This window comes from Ciconia boyciana, chromosome 2 (genome assembly GCF_034638445.1).
Source record: "Ciconia boyciana chromosome 2, ASM3463844v1, whole genome shotgun sequence".
In the NCBI taxonomy this organism is placed as follows: domain Eukaryota; kingdom Metazoa; phylum Chordata; class Aves; order Ciconiiformes; family Ciconiidae; genus Ciconia; species Ciconia boyciana.
The window spans coordinates 162,229,820-162,254,734 of NC_132935.1; the positions used below are offsets into that span (position 1 = coordinate 162,229,820).

Here is a 24,915-nt window from a genome sequence, read left to right on the forward strand (position 1 = left end):
CTCCGAGTGGTCGAAGGAAGGAAGTTATGCATATAATTTAGCTGGGCTTCAGGAAATAGTTTGATACAGTTCTCTGCAGAGAGCAGCTCTGCAACCCTAATAGCTAAAAGCAGAGGCTAACGTAGCAAAAGGTGGCAGGGAAGGGAAGCAGGCATTTAAGAAAGAGAAAGAAATGGCTGCTAGAGCACTGCAAAAATCACTGCACATCTCTTTTGGCATTGATCTGCGGGAGAGGGAGGATGTGTGGAAGTGGAGTTGGTCTGATCCGTGGAAGTCCCCTAACGCCTTGCACAGTGTGGAAAGAAACCTCAGTGCTGAGAATGCTGTAGTGCTACCTGGATAAGAGGCAAATGCGAAAAATGAGAGTAGCAGCCTGATTTTCTTAAGGGCTTTTGTGCAGTAATAAGTTTTTTAAAGGAGAAGGAGATGGCACTTGAAAATTAAACTTTAAAATAAACCCCCAAAACCAAAACCTTCAGCCTTCCTCCTGCCTGCAGCAGGACTGTTGCTGCTGCTGGTGTCTGGTGCCCTTCTAGTGCATATAGTGATGCTCAAGGCTGTGAGAGCAGTCTTAGCTCAGCCCTCGTCATACATGCTTTATGGCACAATCTTTAATTGCATGATCAAATACTCCTCTCCCCTGACAGCATACATACGGGCTACGAGAGAGACACTGTTCAAGGAAGGAGGCATCTCTCCATCGTTTTTCTGCTCCTCATTCAGTTAGCGGCAGCGGCTGTTATTTATTACTCGCCATCTAATGCCTTTGGTACATATGGAAGCATTTGTATCCTTTACGGTCTTTTCAAGGATCTTTGCTATCCACTGGGGTATTTGAGTGCCAAGTTGTTTTCTGTAAGCGGAGTCTGCCGATCTGTGCAGCGCAGCAGCAGGAGAAGGCACAGGGAGAAGACGATTCGGGGCAGGTCGGCTCCCAAAGACTAGAGGCAGAAGTTGGCTGACGTTGTTTTTTCTCTTCCCTTCATTGCCGTGTTTGTCCCTCCCTGATGCAGGCAGGAGTGCGTAGCTACAGAAGAAAACCCTCAAGTGTTTTTCTGCTGCTGCGAGGGCAACTATTGCAATGAGAAATTTACCCATTTGCCTGAAGTCACCGGCCCAGAAGGTGAGTGACTGGGTGGACGGGGAGTTGGGGTCTCTTCCTCTAGACGCAGTTTGTGATGACTTTGAGTTGTAGGATGTTGAACAAAAAAATAGAGCCGACAGGACACAAAGTACCATTTTGGTTACAAAGTCCAGAAATCCTTCTGCTGGGATTCTTCAAGAATAGTTTTTTAATGTTTTTTCACTCTGTGGGTTGTACCAACACCTCGTATACCATCAATAAGGATTAGATTTTTATGGTGGACAGTGGTTCACAGTGGGCTCTTACAAAACAAAATCCCACACAAGGGGAAGAGGGCGGTGTGATTTATACAGTATGGGTCATCTCAAACTCTTAGAAGGTATTTGACACCTTCTTCATTAATTTTCATAGGTCATAGGTCTCCAAATATCTTGGGCATCAAGGATTTTTGCACTTGATTGGTCTTTTCTTGGTCTGAGGATTGAGAGGGAATGGGTATGTGTGTTAGCTTTCAGTTTGCGGATATACTTCAAGGAAGAAAAGTAATAGCAGGTCCTTCTTCAGAAGCTAATAGAAAAATGATGATTCTTTTAGCTGTAGGCTTGCTAAAGTATCATTCAATAAAAATTATTAAAGCAGGTGGATCTTTTCTTTAGGATGGTTTCTTTTGCTATCAACTACCTGCATTTACTGAGATGTTCCAGTAGACCATTATCAGATTTTCCTGCGCTTTCCTGTTAGGTTTTTAATTGTTTACATGGGTTTTATTATCTCCTGTTATTAATGTACCCGTAGCAACCTAGTAGCAAATATTCTTTCTCTCACAGTTTTTTGTTTAATTTGGCAAGTCTTGCTATTTTTTCCTTCCCTGTCTCCAACATAGCAACATGGCTCCATTTAGTATTCCCATTGTTTGTGTCTCAACTGCACTGATGTAATTTGGAACAAGAACTACTGTGGGAATAGTGCATTTGATTGTGGCTCCGGCAGCATTTTACTAAAAACTGACATCTTGTCAATCACTGTAAAAGGCAAAGCAACGCTGCGAGGGATTTTGTGCTCACTTAATACATGCGGAAGGGTTAAGAGGAGGAAATTTTCTGCTTTTACGTATCCCAGCAAGAAATACCCATCTTAAATAAAGGTCAGATGGAGGCTTGGTTTGCAAAGTGTGGTTTGGACCATTGCAACTTCATTACTAAAAGCCATATGGAAAAGAGTAAACTGCGGAGCCTTATGAATACTGTTGGATGTGCTGGGACATGCCACTAAGCATTGTCGGCTTTGGAGTAGAAGGAAGGATGGGGTTTGTTTGGTTGCATCTGGACGTGTAGCTGACAGTGCTGTTGCATGCCTGAAGGGTCCTTTCCCTCGTTTACCCTGCTCTTTTCTCGCAGTCATATACGAGCCACCGCCGCCAACGCCCTCCTTGCTCAACATCCTGGTGTACTCGCTGCTCCCCATCGCTGTCCTCTCCATGGCCATCCTCTTGGCCTTCTGGATGTACCGTCACCGCAAGCCTCCCTACGGGCACGTCGACATTAATGAGGTGAGGGAGTCACTCCCCTTTATTTGGACCGTACAAAAGGCGTGGAGGCTGCTCAGTACATGTTCATATCCACTTTTGCTTCACTCTTTTCAGGTGGCCTAACTTTTCTTCTCTATCTTTTTGATAGTTGGTGGTACAGTTGGCCTCCGTGGTGGTGTTAGCATCCCCTGTGAGGCTGATGGGTTTAGACGGGGTTACCACCATGTCTGAGATTCCTAAGGGATGGAGTTACACAGCCCTGCTTGGTGGCTACCCTTCCCCCCAGACTCTCAAACCCGTTGCCTGATTTCAGCCAACTTTGCAGAGGAGCAGAGATCAGAGAGATGATAAAGTTCCTACCAGCTTTATGGGGCGAGGGGAGATGCTTTCCCTGCAGAAGCTCAGTTTTTATGAGCCATCAGAGAATGCATGCAGGAGGTCATCCTCATGGCCCAAAGCCATCGGGAACTGGTCCTTGCTGGCTCTGCTGTGCCCTGAGCCTTCTGGTTTCTTCTGAAGGGCCAAGCAGCTACCTCTCCCTCCCTCCTCTGCCCATTACAGCCCATAGCGTGAACCTTTCCCATCTGAAAGCAGATAGGACAGAGCTCCAACCCCACGCATTCTGCGGGGTTGTGTTGTTCTCCTGGACAAATGCAGAGTTTAAACAGATACGATCTTTATGATGCTGACAGACCTGTTTACTGCCCATTGCTAGGGTTATGTGAAACACGCCTAATGAAGTGCAAAGCAGTGGGAGGTTTTAGGTGTAGTTGGCTGTTGGGTCACAAAGATCAAAAAGCTCCTACTTTTGTCAGGAGGTAGCCTTGAGGTCATCGGTGTTTTACAGCCCAAAATAGCTCTTGCTTTGAAAACACAGGAGAATTCAGATTTTGCCAGAGGATGGCAGGCAGTAGTTCGACACACAGAGTGACACTTGGAGGCGTAGGTTGTTATATATGTTCTATACAAATACCCTACAAAGCAAGACAGGGAATTTCGGGCTGCTCTTGCTGCAAAAGGTACCTCTAAATAATTTGTATTAAATGTCACTTCTTTACGCCTCTTTCCCCATATGCAGTCTCTCCCTTCCTCCCCTCCCTCTGTTTTACAGTCCAGCTTCAGCTGGTGACAATGTTTTTCTTCCGTGCAGGACCCCAGCCCGCCACCCCCTTCTCCCTTGGTTGGCCTAAAGCCTCTGCAGCTCTTGGAGATCAAGGCAAGGGGACGCTTTGGCTGCGTGTGGAAAGCTCAGCTGATGAATGACTACGTAGCAGTGAAAATCTTCCCTATTCAGGTGAGAAGGGTATTGCATTATGTTCTCACTTGCCAGGCTTCCTCACTGGTGCTGAGATGCTCTAAGCTCTAAGTGCCTATGGAGGTGTTTTTAAGACCATAATAAAGATGCATTTTGGACTCTTCTGCTGGGGGAAAAAGTTCAAGGACCCTCCCTTCCTACACTTTTCTCTGTTACCTCATTACCAAATGCTTCCTGTAGTAGTAGTTGTTGCAAGAAGGGCAAAACCAAGCACATTTTGAAATCTACAGGGTATTTTAGCTTCACTGCGAATATCCCTGTTGTTAAAGTCCAGCAAGGCAGTGTGCAGCTGCAATGCCCAAAGTGCACAAAAAGGACCAAAGCCCTGGCTTTGTGTGTCCTGCCCGGGTAGATTATAAATCCAGACCTGAACCCAGCAAATGGTTTACAGCTTACAGAGGCACAGCCCCGGCGCTGTGAAAGCTAATTGCACTGCAGCGTTTCTGTCAGCTCACGTCTTCCGCTCTAGGAAACCTTTGCACACTCCTGAATTGACTCTCTAGGAATTGCAGATGGAAAGAGAAAAGCAATCAAAAGTCAAATGAAAGAAAAATGACTGAAACATCTTTGTGCTCCTCATCTATCTCTTTCTTTGTTAATTTTTTGCCCTATATTTGTTGTTATAGCGTTGCTGAAGGAGATTTGCACATCTTCTGTCCAAGCCAGCTGTGACCTGCTAGTAAATATTCAATAGGGCCTAGATTAGATTTTGCAATTGTAACAATTACAGCTACAATGCAGATCTGGGTGCTGTATGCACAGGCTTTATTCTTGCAAGCATCCTTAGGAAATCTTGATAAATCTTATTTCTTAGTGAGGTTGGGTTTGGATTCCTCTCCCCTCCCCACACATGTGCTTTAGGAATAGCTGAGGATAACTGTGGAGAAGGGAGACCAAGAACAGCAACTTCCAGTCTTTCTCCAGCATCTACCCTTTAGGAAAAGCCTCATTTTGAAGGGGTACATCACATCCGAATGCCGGAGGATGATACTAAGAGGAACGTGAGCAGCTCTGACTGAGCTGCAGGAGCTGTTTGCTCTAAGGGAAGCGTGATCTTTGATGGTGCATTTCTCCCTGCTTTAGGATAAGCAATCGTGGCAGAGCGAGAGGGAGATTTTCAATACTCCTGGCATGAAGCATGAAAACCTTTTGCAATTTATCGCAGCAGAGAAAAGAGGGACAAACCTAGAGACAGAGCTCTGGCTGATCACAGCTTTCCACGACAAGGTAACGTATCATTGCACGTACATTTTGGGAAGGCAGAGAGGCAGCTGGTTGTGAAGCAGCAGGATTTGGTGTCTAATATTCTCCAAGAAGCTCCCCTGTAATCTATCCAGTCTGTCCCTGGTGAGCCATGGCTCACTCGTAGTGGAGAAGTGCTCCTGCTCCCCTCCTTCAAAGGCCCTTCCTTTCAAAAGCTTTCAAGGCTTTCCTACACAAACATAGGATTAATAAAGGTGGGACTTGGGGAGAGAGAAAGGCACAAAAGGCCACAGCTCACGTATGTGGTGGTCACCATCTCTTAACGTGCATAGATGAGCACGTGGGAGCTGGGCGTTGCAGACAGTTGCAGTCCCAACTCACCCGTTGCAGATGGGCTCCGTGTTTGCTTTTGAAGCTTGGGGCGTATCTCCCATTTCATGGATTGCTTTAGTTATCAAACATGACTAACACTTAGAATAAAACAAACACGCACAAATCCGGAGTTGAGCCAGCAGTGTTATCCCTCTGTTTAATCCAAGGTCTACTGAGTCAATCATTGCCACAACCAGCTGATACAATGCATCATCTTCTTGCATGGAAGGCTTTCCCCTTTCTTAGGTTAGATGAATTGCTCTGTTTTGAGATAATTTTGTCCCTTCCTTACCTCCCTCCCCTTTCCTAGCAGATTAGTAGACTCCTTTTAGACATCCAGGTACTTTCTGTGCTGTCAAGGGCTGAGGACCCATGAACGCTTCTGGTTTTTATTTCTTCTTCTTTTTTACTTTCGCTAGTGATTTCTTCCCCCCTGTTAAATCAAGGTTCAAATTTCTCAAGCAGTCATTAAAACCATTTTCTAAACTGATGAGTTGGCACATCTGTCACGTAGCAGGGTCTGCAACTAAGAACATATGATGTCCTGTTTCGCAGGGCTCTCTGACGGATTACCTGAAGGGCAATATTATCAGCTGGAATGAGCTTTGCCATGTTGCAGAAACAATGGCCCGTGGCTTGTCCTACCTTCATGAAGATGTCCCTTGGTGCAAAGGTGAAGGACACAAACCTGCTATAGCACACAGGTATGGCCTCTTTTCATTGATGCCATTCAAGTGCTGTGTTCAAATGTTTGCAACCTCTTTGAAATTATGCTGTTGAACGGAGGAGGAGATTGTGCTTTTAGGAAGTAAATGCCTTTTAACCCAACAAATCCTATGCTAAGACAAGAATTTTTTTTACCCGCATATGAAATGGTGAAGGGGAAGTAAGCATCTTGTCTGTGAAACAGTCAGTATGGTTGGTAGTGGTTTATGGCAAATGTCTGAAGGGTAGGTGCTTCCCTCTTCCACCAACTCTTCTCTTGACATGTCGTGGGAAGGGAAATCTGGTTGCTGCAGAACTGCTCTTTGAAAGGACTTTACTTGATAAATCACATTATAATCTGTGTATTTCTATGGCCGTACCAAGATTTGGACCCTATTTTTCCCTAAGTTTTTCAGACTGATAATTGCACTGCGTGTCTTCCCACAGAGCTTTTGATCATTAGGTAAGAATGCAGAAAATGGCTGCTATTTATTTTTCACTGTAGTCTTATAGTGCCCACATCGTGCCAGGGTGCTTTTGAGAGACACCAGAGCAGGCACCACGGTGCCTCCGAGACCTCTTGGCACACACTTCAACCCACCTGGGTGGCAGCACCGTGGGGACAGCGAGAATCCAGAAAGCAGTGGATGAAACCGTCCTTATTGCAACAATACTTGTTTTAGCCCTTCTCCACAGTCCCACATTGCTTGCCCTGGACTAAAGCATCGCTACCGAGCAGTTTGCTAGTGGCACAGCAGGAGGGGGGTGTTTTCCAGAAGGGATTTATGTGGGCTACACGCCGTAATCCATGGCCCTACTCACCCGCCACCCACCGCATTTCATCTAGGAGGGACTTAAACCCCATGTCCAGCTGCAGCAATTTGTACCCAATCCCTGTTTTTGCAAGGTGTCCCTGTTCCCGAAACACCCCCCCTCCCTGAACCTGAAGGTTTCTGAGAGCTGGGGGCTGTTGAAAGAGCCTGCAGCTGCCTTTGTGCTGCTCCTGGAGCTGACCCTTGTGTCCCTGACATTTGTCCCTGTGGAATAAAGGCAGTGGTTTATACATGAAAATTCCTGAGGGTGGGGAACAGAGAAAGGCTATAGAAAGGCTTTAAAGCAACAGATCATGCTCATTAGTGTCCCCATCCATTTAGCAAATGATAAAAGATGGAGAACGCACCATTTGTGTGAATTTAGCACATACCTACGGCAGAGGGATTTCAGGACACAAGGGATTTCCCTTGGATTACCCCACTCCTTTTAGTTTTATTTTTGTTTTAAAAGAAAACACCAAATACATTTTAAATCTGGGAGGAGGGAGTATTTTTGAACGGCTTCACACAATGCGTGCGAAGATGCCGGAGTTGCCAGGTGGGACTGCCCGAGTCACTGCTGGGCAGGGGTTCAGCTAACGCCTTCCTGGCCCCTGGCACTACAAGGAGGATTAAGGTTATGGGATCGCTTGTTGGTGCGAAAGTGCCCCCACGTGGAAGCTGAAAATAAAATCTCCGGTGTCTGAATCGAGTTAACGCACCCGTCGTTCATAGTCTGCTCACTCCCTTATTCCCTAGTTTGAAGCATTACACGGAGAAAGAGATTTTCTTCTTTTCAGGCCACTTTCCTTTATCAGTGACCATTTTAGGATGCTCTAATGCATACGGTGTTATTGGGAATTCTACTTGGCGTGGCTTGGATCAGGTCTTTCTCCCTGTCCTGCATATGTTTGCATTGCAGCTGACACTTGCCAGTTGAAGGTGGTTTGTGAAAGGAAGGAAAGCATGGAAAAATGGGGAAATATACGGAAATAGGGGGAAAAAAGGAAGCGCAAAGGGAAGTCCCTGCATCACATATCAAGATGTAGTAGTTAACTGTTGCACGCCCAAAGGGCAGTGCGGGTGAACAACAGCAGCAAATGCCCATACAATAATACTGGTTTACATCTCGCTTCGCTTTGGAACCGTATCATTCAGGCAGGCTGTCTAATAATTTCTGTGTGGTCCTCGTTGAGCCACTGTTCTGCAAAAATCTCGTGCACAATCTGTACCATTCTGGAGGGCATAATCCCCTAATGCTGCCCAAGCAAAGGAGTTTATCTGTGTCATTAGATGATGGCTGTTTTCTAAGCCTGTGGGGAAACTGCTATAGCATGGAAGCAGTCAGTCTCTAAGATGACAGGTATTCGGTAAATGGTGTTTTTCTGGGTAACGGAGGGGTACAAATGTTTTGCAGGCTCTGCAAAACTGTATTGTGTCCCTAGAAACCCCGTGTGTCCCCTTGAAGTGATGGAGGCTGGTTTCTGCTAGGGTTCCCTGTCTGTATGATGCTCTCCAACTTCACACCCACTTCCCCCGTCTTAATCCTCGAGCCAGAAATGCCCATCATGCTGTGTTTCGCTTAGAAAGGAAAAATCCTTTTTTCTGATTTTTTAAGCTCAGAATCAGGGGCTGGGTGGTACAGGATGATTTTTGCTCGTGGTGCTTTGAGCTGGTGCTCTGGCATCTGAGGCTGCAGCGAGCAGCCCTTCTCTATGGTCCAGCAGTTTCTCTCTTCCCAAAGAATTTTGACAGGTCTCTCTAGTGCGGAACAATTGTATCTGCCCTCATTAATTATTTTGTGCAGGCCTGCAATGTCCTGCAATCAGCAGGGTCACCGAGTGAATTGATGATAGGGAAATTATAATGCTGAGCATACAGGACAATTGCCATCTGCTGTCTAAGGTCTGTAATTTAATTACATTGCCAAACATTCCTTTTCAGATGAAAATGCGGGAAGCCCAGGGAACAGGGCTCGACTGGTTAGGCATCTCGACCCTCCTCCACCCCGCCTTTCCAGCCCCTGCAGATTTACCTGAGCTACCCTGAAACACAATCCTGCTGCAGCGTAGGACTGACACAAATGTCCCCGTAAAGCCACCCTCAAGCACAGACCCACCATCTCTACTGCAAATGCTTACACCTACCCGTCAGCTGCCCGGTCCCATCCCGACAGCTCGTCTGAGTGTGGGCTCACCCCCTCCTCTGCTTGCTTTCCAACCCTCCAAATTCTCCAGGGAAGATCGGTCCAGCAATTAAAACATAAGTGTAATAGATGACTATGGCAAAAGTCTGTTGAAATGTGTAGTCAGGGTGAACAGAGTCCCACTGGCATCTGCTAATTTCCAGAAAGATCTGATTTTGTAGATAGCAGCAAACATCCTTACTAGGATAAAGAGTAAATTCACCTCCTTAACCTGTCTTGCATTTGTTGTTGGGAGTGAGAAATGTAAGAAGTGCCCAGAGGTGGGGGTCCACAGCTGGTGCTCAGAGCAAGAAATGGTGCCTTATAGTGCCTGCTCTAATTAAAACACCCCCTTCGTATCACTCCTTGCTTTTATTTTGAGGTTAATTCATGGTAGACTTCGGCTGACTCTGTGCCGGGCAGCACAGGGCTGCTTGGTTGTGTTTCAGGGATGCAGGCAGCCAGGAGCAGCTGAACTTGCCAGCGCTGGCCATGCCGGGGAAGGAAGGAAGGAGCTGATTTACTGGGGGCTGCTGAGCCTATAGACTTACAACGTGTTGCAATGTGATTTAGATGCGTGCCATAATAAACCCTTCCCAAACTTGCTTCTTGGCTTGTCTGTAGGGACTTCAAGAGTAAAAATGTCTTGCTGAAGAACGACTTGACGGCAGTGCTAGCCGATTTTGGACTAGCTGTACGGTTTGAACCTGGAAAACCTCCAGGGGACACTCATGGACAGGTAATCATTATCTTTAACAATAACATTTTAAAAAGTTGGGCTTGCCATAGCTCCTCAGGAATGGGGGGTAGTTTGTAGAGATGCATTTAATTCTCTTCGAGATATGTATTTTCCATGAAAGCTTGTGCTCAGACATAAATTCCAGGAGCTGCTTTGATCTGGGTGAGCGGGGAGAGCGCTCGGGCCCTCCCGACCGCTGTGCAGGTGGAGTTCCCCCGGCCCCGGAGGCAGGCGGCTTCTTCCGTCAAACACGGGACTTGCTGACTCTGTATTGTCTTGGTATTAAATATTAATACTCCTAAAATTATTCATTTATTTTTAAGAATTCAGCCAGGCTGGCTGCTTGGGTGACCTTTTGCAACAGCAGATCTTGCGAGCTGGCTGTGCGCTGCATAAACAATTTACTATGTTTTTATGGGTTCTTAATTTTCTGCCTTTGCGTTGTGGTGAGCGGCCCCCATTCTGCTCTCGTGCTGGGGCACAGCAAGGCCAGCATCCCTCCCTTGTGCCTCTGGGGATTTTTGAATGCCCGTCTCCGATGCAGGCTCCCTTTTTACCTTTATCTCAGAAGAAATGAACACTTTTCTGGGTTAGGCCCCCCCCCCCCCAGCTTTCCTCATTTTTGCCCTCTTTTTTGGGGGCTTTTCCAGTATTTTCCACGCCTTTTCACATCCTGCTTCCCCATCCCCACTGCCTGAGGTAACAGCAAGAACAGATGAGAATTTCCTAAAGGAAAATATTAAAGGCATTTCAATTCCCATGTTAAAAAGGTGGGGTTTTTTCCCTTGCTCTGCTCTCCACTCTCCTACATTATGGGCTATAATTCTGCCACGTATATAACCACAACCACACGAGGAGCTCGGTATGGCTCTGTCTGGACTAAACACAACAAGATGGGCACTATAATGAGGACTGAATCCCCTCAAAGTGAGAGGGGATCTTTTCCAAACAGATCACAGCAAGCCAGGGTACGGTAGACTTTGAAGGGTTCATGCTTTACTACTCCTGTGGATGCAGGAGACTTGTTTTATCCAGGGCTGTCTAACCAACACCTTTTCCTACCATTTCAGGATATATCAGTTTTACTCTTCTCTTTTTTTTTTAATAGATTTAATTTTTTTTTAGTGAAAGGGGATTGAGCTTTCAACGACTATGATAACCAAGTCTGACTTGACCTCAGAGTGTTTTGTGTGTCTCCAAAGACAGCATTTTCTCATGCAGCATGTGCTGCTGGAGCAAGATGCGGTGGGATGCAGAGAAGGCAGGATTTCATCCGTACTCACTGTGCCACGCTGCATTTAAATTAGACCTATAGTGTACGCTGAATGAATACCACGCACGTGGCTGTGCACTTTGGCTTTTTCCTTCAGGTAGCTTATCTAGACTCAAGTGATCTTAATGAGAATCGGTGTCAGAAAAAACAGCCCCCTTTTGCTTGTTTTTTGAGGGAGGTGCAACTTTAGCAGAAGTAGTCTTAAGGCTAATAAAATGAGCTGTCATTCATCTCCAACCAGCGGAGGCTGAGGGGCCCAACTGGAACGTAACTTGAGTTGTTTTCTATCTCTGTAGGTGGGAACAAGGAGGTATATGGCTCCCGAAGTGTTAGAGGGAGCAATCAACTTCCAACGAGACGCCTTCCTGAGAATAGACATGTATGCAATGGGACTGGTGTTGTGGGAGCTAGTCTCCAGATGTAGAGCAGTTGATGGTAAGAATAAAGATCGTCTCTTCCCTGGAGGGCTCTGTTGCAGTGTGGTTTACTGGTCCAAGAATGGCTTTGTTTAAAAAAATAATAATCAATGGCATATTTTTATTAAGCAGCTAACCTGTTTTTCACTTGCTTGTTTTTTAACGTAAGCTGTCGTTCTCTGTAGATAATAACCTTTGTAGTGTTCAAGCCTCAAAGTGCTTTTAACTATGCCAGTTACATTGCAAATTGGCTGAGAACTCAGAGGGAGAAGGAGAAGGTGATTCCTCCGTCAGTGGTGGGTGTCCTTTAGTCCTGAGCCTGCCCTGTGCTGCTCTCCATGGCACTCTGCATTCCTGTGACCAAGGCAGGCTTTGAGCTCCGGAGAAGAGCTGCGCTCAGCTCCGGCTTGGCTGTCACACCTCTCTTCTGCAGGGCAGTGTGGTAGCCTTAATGGAAAGCCCAGAACTGAAGCACCTTGGTGAAACAGCAGGAACACAGGGCTGGAAGGATCTTCTTGGGTCAGTAAGCCCATTTCCCTGCTATCATAAGTCATTAGGTATTAATGTCTGACTTTTGCTGATCAAGCCCTCTCTTCAGCAGTGGGCTGAGTTTGTTGTTCCATCTACAACTTTAGAGGATCTCACTTTCTCCAGAATGATCCAAAAGAATGAACTTTCATGGTGTCTGCTTTCTCAGGTTTTTTATCCTAAAATGATGCTGCAAAATGGGTCATCTTTTCTGTCCTAATAGCACATCTGCCCTTTGGTGACAGCCTCACCCTTTGCAGGACCTTGCCCCTGGTCAGGGAAGCAATCATTTCATTGTAGTAGCTCCAAGGCTGCTTGCTCCAACTTCTTTCTTCATGTATAGATATGGGCGCTCTGGACTGACTATCAAGTTCATAAAGTAACAGTACCTCACCTGGACTTCATATGCTTTTGTTAGTATTACAGTAGGACCAAGGAGCTTGATTATAATTAGGATGTCTGCATAGGTGTGTGGTAAGAGAAGGTCTTTTCTTCAAAAATTTACTGTCTAACCAGATAAAATGCCAGAGGAGCAGGGAGGTAGGAGCACACTGGGGTGAAACAGTGGTACCCAGATCACTCAGGTAGGAATAACCCTTCTCTGTTGAGGGCCCCCAAGTATCCACTTGGAGTTTTGCCTGTCATGTTTGTGATCTCCTTCCAACTCTTCTCAGGCAGCAGCTGGCCACGATACTCCAGGTGCCATACACAGCACCATTAAATCAGAGGGAAGGCTTCCTTTGGGATGATGGGGAGTTACACTGATCCTCATCTGCCCTTCTAGCTCAGAAGGGATGCTGTGTAAACAGCACGTTTGGCTTGGACATCACCAGTGCAGCTCTTCATAGCTTTGATTCCTCTTGGAGAAAGAGGAAGGAAAGGTTGTGAGCCTTATTGTGCCTTCCATTGGAACGAGTGTTTCAGTTTGGTTTAGTGACTGGCATTGTGTCAACAAGAATAATGATAAGCTGTTTTAGTGATTTCATTTTTTTTAGAGTACCTAAACGTCATGTTGTTGGTGTCACAGTTCATGACCAGATAAAGTGGTCAGCTCTTTTATTTTGGTCTGGAAAGGCCCTCTTGAAATATCTCCACTCTTGAAAGAGGTCACTCTGCTACTGAGACACCACAAGTGATGCCGTGGAGCACCCTGAAAAAGCCCATCAGTTAAGCTGGGCTGCCGTTTGTGAGGGAGCATCTACACATTGCCAAAAGCCAAATGACGTTTCAATAAGCAGAAGTTATTGCTACCGTCCAGCGTCCGCACTGATACTCATAACAGTTGTCTCATTCCCATGGCCCAGGGCAGTTCACAGCCATAACCGGTATAACTAAAGCGTTCAGAAATCATTTTGCACTTAGGAGCTGGTACCTAGGACAAGTGCATCTGGCTCCAGCGTGTCAGGGCTGACTCAAACCTATGAGCCAGCCAGATCACAAAGCAAGAAATTATAAGTGTTATATATGCTTGACCTTGCTAGTCAGGGCCTAAAATGAAATTATGCTCATGCTGAAACCTTTCTCTAGGTTATTTTGTGTTGAATTGCTATGCTAAAATGTGAGGAGGATGGGCTGATTTGCTCTTTCTATTAAAATAAATCATGGACTACCTGGCAAGCCTCCTCAAGGAGAGCGGTGGGATTGGGAGGCCCAGCTGAGGGGTCGGATTCGTAACTTGACGAGGTGGAAAATGTGTGGCCAGAAAAGCAGCGGGGACAGCAAAGTCCATTGTGCAGGAGGAATGTAAATCACATTTGTCTGCAATGACATGTGAACTTCAGGCTTTGCTGCGGTGGGTTGAGGTTGCTGTGGAGCCGCAGCTCACTCGTGCGTGGGGAGGATGTGGCTCTGTGGAGGACATTTCTGTACTAACCCACTTCTCCATGTGCACCTTAGGTCCGGTGGATGAATACATGCTGCCTTTTGAAGAAGAAATAGGTCAGCACCCATCCCTTGAGGACCTGCAAGAAGTGGTGGTTCACAAGAAGATGCGCCCTGTGTTTAAGGATCACTGGCTGAAACACCCCGTACGTCCCTCCTGGTTAACGGTGGAAAATGTTTTCCTGTGTGACGGGAACAAGGGATGTGGCTATGCATCACTCGTTAGCTTCAGAGGGAAGCTAACCAGTCCGTCCCAGTGCACAGACCTGCTCCCCGGTGCTAGAGCGAGTCAGCGCCAGGGAATGAGGGGTTGCTTAACACCTTCCTGCTCCCCTTTCCATTTGTCCCTTGTATTTAGAGAGTAAACCAGCTGATTAAAGTCAGCCAGTGCTGAACGTGGAGCGTGTGGTGGTTTAGTAGGACCCATTTAATATGGTGAAAGAATGGAAAATAAAGTCCCTTTCATTAAGAAAATGATCCATACCATTGGAGACGTGTTCCTCACAAGCTAGATAGCATGCAAGACTTGAACAATTTTTTGAGGAAAAATTAATTAGACGTGAAGGCAAGCAGACAATGAAGCAAAATGCAGCGTGGGTTTCCCAGAGGTAGGTCATCTTAGGCTCGCGTTTTTAATAAAAGAGGTGATTTTTTTCAGACTGGGAAACTGAGCAGGTGATGAAATCTCACAGGGCTTCTGTAAGAAGCTAAATGCCTCTATTCTGACCAAACTGCCACGGTTTTGGCTAGACTCAGGTGTACTAGCTCATTGCCTAGAAGTCAAGGAGAGCCGCGGGTTGTAGATAAAGATGAGTGTTCCAGTTCAAATGAGGGTTCAAATAAAAGCTGTGCTCTTCCGGCAGTGTTGAATTTGGTTACTTTGGGGATATCTACAGAAGTGATTGCAAACAAAGCAACGGTTTCGTAGTAACTGATATGGTGCTGCCAGCTCTCATGGTTTTATCATGGGAATCGTAATACTTGATGTCTTGTCTTTTAAAGCTTTAACTGCTGAATCTCAGGGTGTATTTTGATATTAAAAAAAGTACTTTTGGGGCTATGAAAAAAAAGCTGGATGTGACCAAGCCCTGCAGCCTTAGAAAGCAGAAGCTTAAAAAAACCTGAAAACACATATTTAAAGTAATTTTTAAAGCTCATTTCATGATAATTTGCATACCGTGGAGAAAATATTCTTAGTTTTTCTTTACAGCATTCAGCTGTGTTAAGTGGACCTCCCTGTCCGCTGCAAAGATGGTCCCCGGAGCAAACTTTGTTGCTGAAGGTGCTTTCTCCCTTGTTGTCCGCAGGGCTTGGCGCAGCTCTGCGTGACCATCGAAGAGTGCTGGGACCACGATGCGGAGGCTCGGCTCTCGGCGGGCTGTGTCGAGGAGCGCATTGCGCAGATCCGCAAATCCGTAAACGGCACTACCTCGGACTGCCTCGTCTCCATCGTGACGTCCGTCACCAACGTGGACTTGCCGCCCAAAGAGTCTAGTATCTAAGTCCTGGTTCACTTTTGTCTTTCCAGACTCAGTGGATTTAAAAAAAAGAAAAAAGTTAAAAAAAAAAACCCACACAAAAAAGAAACACAAACGAAAACACAAAAATCCAACAAACACATGAATGCAGCTGCTATTTTATCTTGACTTTTTATTATTATTGTTATTATTATTATTATTATTTTTTTGGATTGGATCAATTTTACCAGCACATTGCTCTACTGTATTAAAAAAATGGACATTTCAGCAAGCATTCAGGTGCCGACTAATGAATGCAGAAAAGGTGCAGGTACCTCAGAACCTCAACAAACTCACTTCAGTTGTTTTTATTTTATTCAGTTTTCTGGGTTTCTCTTTATCGGTCTGTCTCTGAGCGGAGCATCTATGACATAAAGGAAAACCACCTACCATCTTAGAAAACGCAATGCTGCAAACTGTGGAGGAAACTTAAGACTGTTATATAAATAATACACCTTCCTCAAAAGGATTTTTTCCCCATTTTGTTTTGGTTTTGGGTTCAGTTCCTTTTTTTTTTTTTTTTTGGAAGTGAGCTTCAAAAAAAACAGCAGATGTGTCTTTTACGGATCTAACGGGTGTCATTGTAACATGGAAAAAAAAGTAACTGGGCAGAGAATGTTAATTCTGGATGGTAGAATTGAAGGGGGGAGCGTAGAATAGGGGTGGGGAGAGTGACGTTGGATTTGGCAGCATTTGGGGAAACATCATTTGCTATGGAGCTACTTCTCAGGTAACCATTAGAGGAGGGGAAGGACATTTCTGGGCAGAGTATTAACGGCTGTGGCGTATGGAGAAAGCTGAGTTAAAGAGCCAGTGGTTGTAAGCAAGGCACTAGTTCTTTCTTCCTCCAGTATCTCGGGCTTGGGTGGTAAAAGAACAAAGCAGAACTATAATGACCTTTTATTCTTCGACTCCAGATGGTAATGGGAAGGACTCTTTTAAGCAGTGTTATTGGAAGAGGTGGGAAAGTGTGTTCTCGGAAGCACTTCGGTAAAATATTGGAAGATGGGAAAATTTTTGCGTCTGGCTTTAAGTGTGAGTCAGTTCAGGAAATTCGGCCTTGAGGTTGATGATCTGTCGGCCCAAGCTACCGGTGCAGATGGTGGAAAGAGGAAAAGTGTGAAAACTGGCTCTATAATTTTTTTTTTCCGTATTAATTTGGGGTTGTGAGGGGTTGGAAATACCTGAACTGGTGGCAGATGGCTCCTGTAGCATCTGAGAAGCCTTTGAACTGCCCAGTTGCAGGGTGCGGAGGCAGCTGAGCAGCAGCAGTGATTATCGCAGCATCTCTCCGACTGGTTTCTTTGACGCTGCTTTCTCCTTACTCTGTGACGAAACTCTTTTGTCTTAAAGTGGTGCATATTCTAAAATACCGTTACTCTTATTATGCCATAAACTCGCTCTAGTCAGTGAATGTTCCTAATGCTGCTGATTCAACATTGAAATATTTTTTTAATTTGCAAAACATGCAATGTTTAAAAAAAAAAAAGTAAAAAAAAAAAATACCACAAAACACACACACACACACGTTACGTGGCTTCCGAGGTTTAAACTGAAAAAAAATTAAAAACTTCATGACCACAGACCACCTCAAACCAGAAATACCTCAGAATTTTCTACTTGTATGAGTTTTATTATATATTTTGTTAGTTGTGTTGTCTTGTAGTAAGTATATTTTAATGTAAGTTGGCTTTTATGACAAGGGAGTTTTAAAAAAAGAAAAAAAAGAAAAAAAGTTCCAAAATCTTTTAGGAAGTGCTACCATTTTTTTTTTGTTTTATAAAGCACCATTGTAAATAACTGTATACAGTTGTAGAATAACTGCCTATATAAGGTACCTGGGCATTATTCACTCTTATTTGTGAAGGCTGTTTTCCATTCTGTGTTATTTTTTTGGTCTGTTTTAGTGAAAGGACAGTACATCTTTTTTTTTTTCTTTTTTTTTTAATTCTTTTTATTTTTTTGACTTTGAATATAACATGTATTCTGTGTCTTGCTAGACTGACAAAGTTATGTCCATTGGATGGCCAGAACTTCTAAATTTTTCTTTGCATTAAGCCAAAATGCAGTCCTGAACTAATCACCCTGTAACAAAAATGTAAAAAGTCTGTATTATATAAACAAATTGGACTTCTTGCCACTGCCAAATTGTCAGCGTGCACCCTTGCACAGATATAATTTATTAAGCGAACAAAATCACTAATTGGAGAAAATATAAAGAAAATTGAAATATATTTCTTGAAAAATATAGCTTTAAAACCTAGAGGTCAGAAATGAGGACACGATCCTTTATCTTGAAGAGACATTAAGATAATTGCCTTAATTTGTCTATCTGAATAAAGTCTTAACCTATTCTTTCAAGTTACTGAATGTATATTGCATATTAGTATGTACACACACGTAACTGTATTTCCGTGCGTAGGTTTGGAAGTTTCTGTTTCTTAATGTGCTTCTGTTGAGAACACCTTGACAAAACCAGACAGAAGGACACCATTTTGACCCAGCCAATGTCCCCTGTGGTGGTTGACATCTTTGGGCCTGATGCTGCAACATACCTATGCTTAGCATTAAGCATGGAGGTAGCTCTTCTGGTGTCATAACATTAGGCACTCACTTAACGTTAAGCATGGTCGTAAAGGTTTGCAGGATCAGTATTTTTCATGTTTAATACATTTCTGCACTGAGATTTATATAAAAATGTGACGCTGTTTTAGAAGTGAAGTGATGTAAGGGTTGGGGTGGAGCGTAGAGCAGTTAAGATTGAGTGAATACTTGTTTCGAGGTGGGCTTGCTCCCATTTCTCCTGGAATGGGAGCCAGTTCATATTGCTGCAGAAAGAAAAAAGCTGTACTGTCTTTTAACTGTTAATATCTGTTTGCTGTTCTGGATTTTTTCCTTCAGCATTATGTATTATGACTAAAACAGGCTTATTACAGCAGTTGCTTTTTTATCCTGATTTCTTTAAGAAGCTTTAAAGTATTTATTGAAAGTGCCATATGATTTTCATAGCCTATTAGACAGTCTCTGAAATCTTCTCTTTTGAGAAAGCATGAACAAAAATTCTCACGTGTAGCTTATCTTACTGCAGGGAACTGCACGACTGTACAGACTTTGACCAAACGTTGATTGTAAAGTATTACATCTTCCCTGGTGTAATGGTTCCTTATAGATCATCTTGTCAACAGGATTCAGAAACTGATTTTAAAAAGAATTTCCAAATTGCCTGTGTGTTCAGTTACGAATTTCAAATGTATGTAGGTATGTGTGTCTTGCTATCGCAGCAGAGAAGGAAATCCTGAACTTGTGCTTATTTACAAATTTGTACCAGTTTAGCTAAAGCTGTTCTTTTAAACTGGATTTATTTATTTATTTTATTAATGAAGACAAGCTCTGATTAACTTACTGGTCTTTCAACACTTGAGCTGTCAAGCAAGTAGTTTCCTCACCGCTAATCTAGCGTTTGAACTCTCATTGACAACATGGTTTTGGTTCTGTTCAGTACTGCAGAGGCTTTTTCTGAGTCAGCAATCGGGCACGTCCATAGGTGTAGCTGTAATAAGCAATTGTGGCTCTTTTCCTCGTAACACTCCCTTGAATACGATGGGTACAACACCTCTTACGTTACTTCCCAAGCACTAAATTTCACTTCCCATTCAGACTTAAAGGAAGTAGCTCTTCAGAAACTTTGCCGCAGAAGTTTATTGTTGACCTTCCTCTCTTTTGTGGCAGTTCTTAGGTGAATATTAACCTTGAATATCCTGGGTGAAAATTCTCCTTGACTTTAGGAGCCAGGATTCCCCGTCTCTCCGGTGTAACTCCCTTTATGAATTTATTGCACTGGCTGGACTGGTTTCCTAGGTGGAGGAAGTTTGAGTTCACATTTTGAAACTGGAAATACTACAGGAACTAAAATTGCTTTTTTTTAGACGATAGAGCTGTGACTTGCTGATGAAATTGTATTAGTACAGCAAGGCTGGAAATTGTATGTGGCTCATGTTGAAATATACGTGCATGTTGTAAGAGATGGCTATAAAGCAGTCTAACCATCAGTTAAGCAGCACCAGGCTTATTCATATTGATTAAGGATTTTAGCTAGTCCCAATCATAAAGTTTTCTCTATTTAAGACAAAAGAAAACCACTTTTTGTTCTGCCTCATTCTTCAGCTGAAATTCTCTTGCAGAATATACTATGCTAGGTAAGGTTACACCCATGAAAATGCCGAGATCTTTGTCTATGTTTGTTTCAAAGAGAAGGTCTGTGAGTGCCCCCCAGTAACTCCACTGCATTTTACTTGGGTCTCCTGACTCACGGCTGTTTCCACTTGAAGTTGTTGGTTTCAGTAGAAGCAGGAGAAGCCTTGGGTCCACTCAGTGCAACATTGCTGGGGGGATATTGCCATGTTGGCTGGGTCAGGCCTCGCCATTAGGAATCCTGATCCCCCTTAATATCCCAGCACAGAAACCGGAGAACACACGTTTTATTCCTCTTGTGCTACTTTCTAGGCAGACTGTCAGAACTTGCCCTGTTTTGCAGGGGAAAGATCTGGTTTCACTTAGTATGGAAGAAATTCGTATTGCAGAGGAAGGTGCTGGTTGATAACGTGACAGTGCTGTTGTTGCAGTCCTCTTCAAGCCACACTCCGCTTGAGAAGTTGCTAAGCAGGAAGTGTCCCGCAAACTATTATCACTTTTACATACAGAATATTGTTTGGTAACATTGTAAATAAAATAGACTATATAATAGAGGAAAAATAAGGACATTTTGACTTTTTTACTTTTGGAAAAATATATATATTTTAGTTACATATACAAACAAAAATTCTACATTGTGTGAGAATTCTTTTATACCACAAATTATTTTTGTAATGTCTAATATGTTTCTGCAGGGAAAAGGGAGAAAGGTCTGTGTACGCACAGCAAATAAATAAATATATATATATATATAATGTTTAAATTAAGTGTGCACTACATCAAAATCTAGAGGATAGAACAAGTTTAGCCTGAAACCAGTTTGAGGAGCAAGTTTGGATGTACTTGGACATGCTTTGAGGACGGCACTGAGTATATGTTTAGGTTATCTTGCATGTCACATCCCTTCTGCTAAAGATGCTTATTGCTTTTCTATGACCATCTTCAGTTTAACCAGGAAGAGTTTTTTCATGTATTCATGCAAGTAGCCATGTGTGAGCAGTGTGTCTTTTGGCATATGCCATGATGCTGCAGTGAGTTGTGAAGTCAGGGTGTTAAGAATTTACCGAGACCAAATAGCCAGGCTGATCTCGCTCGCTGCCGTATCTGTTTATAGCAGCTGCGTCTGCTGCATTGACAATATGATCTGTAAGGAGCTGTTGCCAGTAGAGTCCTGATAAAACCAATTCCTAGAAGTTCCTTCTCTCTGAAGTGACACAACTAATCAGGCTTCACCAGAACACACAGATACGTGCTCTGTGTTCCCAACGTCAGATTTTACGGTCTGGGTCGGAGGCACTAAAGAAAAGGAGCGCTGTCATGTCCAACATCCTACTTAGAAAAAAGGCATTCCAAATTTGTGTAACCAATCCAAGGTATTCTAAAAGTATTAAAGAAAAAACCTTAAAATGTATTCTTTTCACTTGAGCTAACTTTTCCCATTGGACTGAAAGTTCACTCCGGTCTTTTGGTTCCCTTAACCTCGACAGCACAGTGTCAGTGGGGTAAGAGTTACTGAAAAAAGCTTTAAACCAAACAATACATTGCGCTACCTTGAAGCTGGTTTGACAGTGCGCCTTTTGAAATTAGCGCTTCAACGACTTCAAGCAGGCTCCTGCAGTCGCCAAGTCCTACATCAGTGTTCTTGGTGAAGTCCTGGCCCTGTGGAAGCCAGGGGGAGACTTGCCATCTAATTCAGTGGGACCACGAGTGTGCGTGTGTTCCTGGAGCACCTTCTAAACACACCTGGTCCCTTGCTTACATGGGACTTCTTTTTTAAAACTCTAGTTTTAGGGTGACGCTCGGTTCCCTGACTGAAATAGTAACCTATCGAGTAAGCAGTAGTCCTTTTTGTCGGGACACTTCCACAGAAAGAGATCATACTTGTGTTATGTCCATCCAGCTGTTCTGAAATGTAATGCTATTCTGTTGTGCCTTTATTTTTCCATGTAAAAGCAACTGCTGTAAGCTTTTTTTTTTCTTTTACTAGTTTTTTCTGTCTGAAAAAACACTTTTCATTGCCCAGCTGTTATTTCTGGATGCAGTCTGTGATCCAGGTATTTCAAGAACCAATTACCTCAAACCTCATGTTAAACAGTGTTGCTATCTGGATTCTCCTTGATACTACAATATTGTAACATACACAAACAGGAACCTTGCTATATATGGGTGTTTATATATATGTATCATATACATATATACACATATATATATGATATATATATGTAAATGGAAAGTGATCCCCAAGGACTGAAGGAAAAAAGCAAAACTTTTTTGTTTTCCAACATTGAAACCAAAAGGGCTTCTCCGAAGCTCTGTAATGGCATTGTGCTGGATATATATCAAGAAAGTGTTTTCAGAAAAGTGCTTCCTTTGTTAGCCTTTTATTTCAGTATTTTAATGGGGCAGATGATGTGATTAAAACACTATTTCTGCATTTTTTGGCCCATTTTGAAGCAGAGGCCTCTTAATCTTTCCAGTTGTTAAAAAACAAACAAAAAAAACCCTCAGTGTACAACATTCCAGTAAGGTTAGTATTGCAAAACTAAAGCATGTTCTGGGAAGACTTCATGGCTTCTGTTTTGTGAAGAGGAAGGCATTGGCCATACCTTACTCAACTTTTCCACTGTTTTGAGGAACTGAAGTTTAACCAGTAACCATCCTAGTCAATTAAAATCCTAATTCAGTAGTCACTGGCATCTCTGCATTGCCACCCATTAAAAACAAAACACCCCCAAAAAACAACCCAAACCAAAAATCCAACCATGACAGAGGAGGAGGAGGAGGTTGGAGCATTTCATAGCTCCTGAAGGCGGAATTAGCACCAGAGCAACTTTGTGGATAGCAAAAAACATGTTGGCAAGACCTAGAACCTGTCTAGCCCTTTCCTTTTTCCAACTACCTTCTCCCAAGAACCTTCTCATAAAAGCAGACCTGCAACTACAGTGACTTCTTAATGGTACTTTGCTGAAGAGAATTCTGTTCAGGATATATTTTCTGGGGAAAAACAAAAAGTTAGACCATTCTTTTCATGAACATTTTACTGTACGTGTTCCCCTCCCAAATGTCTGTTTTTAAAAAATGTATCCATGTAGCTGATGCAACATCGCAGTCTGTATTTTACTTGGACAAAATAGTAGCTTTCCAATCCGAATAGTAATGAATTTACTATTACTAGTAATTTGTTTAATTAATTAATTACTGGTAATTAATGGCTAATGATTAATTTACTATTACTAAAGGAAGAAAAGGAGATGTTTCTCTTTCCCCATGTTTTCCTCGACTGTCTAATGTTTCTATGGCTATTGATGGTTTATGATTATCTTTGGTAAATCATTTACAAAAGTACTAAAATCTCCCAGAAGGAGGCATTTTGCAATGCTGCTGGCCTTCCAATGGAATAACGATGATGGAAAAGTCGATCTGTTGGTGGATGAGAATTGAAGGAGGTGGTTACTGCAAACTAAGTAACATTCTTGACCTCAATTCTATGCCATAAGTCCGCACAATGCCATTGTCAATCTGCTCAAACTATCTGCTTATGAATTCTGCATGATCCTCATGATAGAGTTGAAAGCTTGATCTTTCACCTGTTAATATTTTCACATTCGTCCCTAAGTTTGACAAATTTTATACTGTAAAGTTGACTTAAGTACAGTTTGATGTCAATTCTTGTGGAAAGAGCTTTCTGCATGTAACATTAGACACATACAGTTAAACAACACAGCATAGTACAAAACTCTCAAGAAAATGTTTTGGCACCAGCAGAAAGAAATCTCACCCTAACCATTTGTCATTTTAAACCATCTTATTGTAAGTTTTACCAGCTACTTCTAAATTTGTGCTTTATTTAAAGAAATAAAATAAAAATCCTAAGACTTGTCTAGCGTAGTGAAATATGTGTATATCAGTTTTAGGATAAATAGCTAAGTCTTATTACGCTGTGTTACTTAACTTGTATATATAGAGTATACATAAAAGTTTGCAGTAACCTGTTTCTCCAGGATTTCCAGTTTGAATGGATTTAAACTCAAACTATGAGATTAAGTAAATGATTTAGAAGATTGCAGAATGAACTGAGTGTAAATTACAGGAAGCTCTATCAGATGGTGAAATAATTTTTAAAGAGTCTTTTGGTCCTTGGCTCAAATTCAATAAGTACTGTTTGTATACCAAGATATGTGAAATGTAAATGTTGTAGGTTATATTTCACTCTTGTAGCTATAAAAATGTAGAACAGAGATAGCTTGTACTACTGAGTTAACAAAAGTTATACTAAAGTATCCTGTTAAAGAAAAAAGTATACAGAGAGTTAAGCTCGTTGCTGTAACCCCTTTTGGATTGAAGTGTGCTGATTTTTTATATATGTATATTATATATATATTCTGCAAAAGTATATATATATAAAATGTATATATAAAATGGCCTAATGCAGACATCCATTGTATTGCAGTTATGAAATGAAGACATTTTGGAAAGAACATTGTATCATAGTTCATGAATTTGCAGTGGATCTTTGTTCCTTTTTACTGTGGTATTTTAGAAATGAGTCTCAAGTTTGAAATTAGATCTGCCAAGTTGGAGTTTTGCTGCTTCAGCTTTGCACTGGGTGTCCGAATAAACCAGTATGAATGTAGTATTTGCCCTGTGTGAAGCAGCTACACCCCAACAGATAGGAGAAAAAAAACTAGAAAGAACTATTTCAAGTTTATCTTTTTGTATATGAAAATAAACAGTAAATTACAAATGTTTGCTTCTCTTGTTGGTGCGACCTTAAAAATCATTGTTATTTTATTGTGTTTGGCATCTAGCTGGAGTATTTCCTTTTTTATACAAGAATGTGTTGGTGTTTTAATGGCATCTCTGCTATCCAAAATCCCTAACACAGTCCCTGCAGAGGCATAGCTGAGGCCTCTACTACCCATCATTTGCTAACTCCTCCAAAGGGAAGAGAGAATTAGCTTGAATCACTGCGTCCTTTTAAGTGCGTTGCCTCTTGTAGCACTGTGGTAACACTGCTTATCATTCCTAGCGAAGAACTGTTCGCACAGAGCATTATGTGCGTGTTAAGCTGCATCAATACAAAGTCTAGCTGCAGCTGCCAGTGATGGGGGGTTTAAGCTAAATCCCAGGACCTTGCAGTAAAGTGTCTGCCCTTCCCTTCCACCA

At 42.9% G+C, this 24,915-nt stretch overlaps 1 protein-coding gene across 3 annotated transcripts in view; it reads left to right on the forward strand.

Annotated features, from left to right (window-relative positions):
• ACVR2B (activin A receptor type 2B) overlaps positions 1-24,698 on the forward strand; it is a 107,226-nt gene extending 82,528 nt beyond the window's left edge. For all 3 annotated transcript variants that reach the window (XM_072854772.1, XM_072854774.1, XM_072854773.1), the window contains exons 4-12: positions 1,014-1,123; positions 2,482-2,633; positions 3,763-3,906; positions 5,011-5,154; positions 6,058-6,206; positions 9,829-9,943; positions 11,513-11,651; positions 14,057-14,187; positions 15,349-24,698. In XM_072854772.1, the coding sequence (XP_072710873.1) occupies positions 1,014-1,123; positions 2,482-2,633; positions 3,763-3,906; positions 5,011-5,154; positions 6,058-6,206; positions 9,829-9,943; positions 11,513-11,651; positions 14,057-14,187; positions 15,349-15,543 (1,279 nt within the window). In that variant the 3' untranslated portion in view covers positions 15,544-24,698. The remainder of the gene's footprint in view (positions 1-1,013; positions 1,124-2,481; positions 2,634-3,762; positions 3,907-5,010; positions 5,155-6,057; positions 6,207-9,828; positions 9,944-11,512; positions 11,652-14,056; positions 14,188-15,348) is intronic.
• Positions 24,699-24,915: the final 217 nt, after the last annotated feature.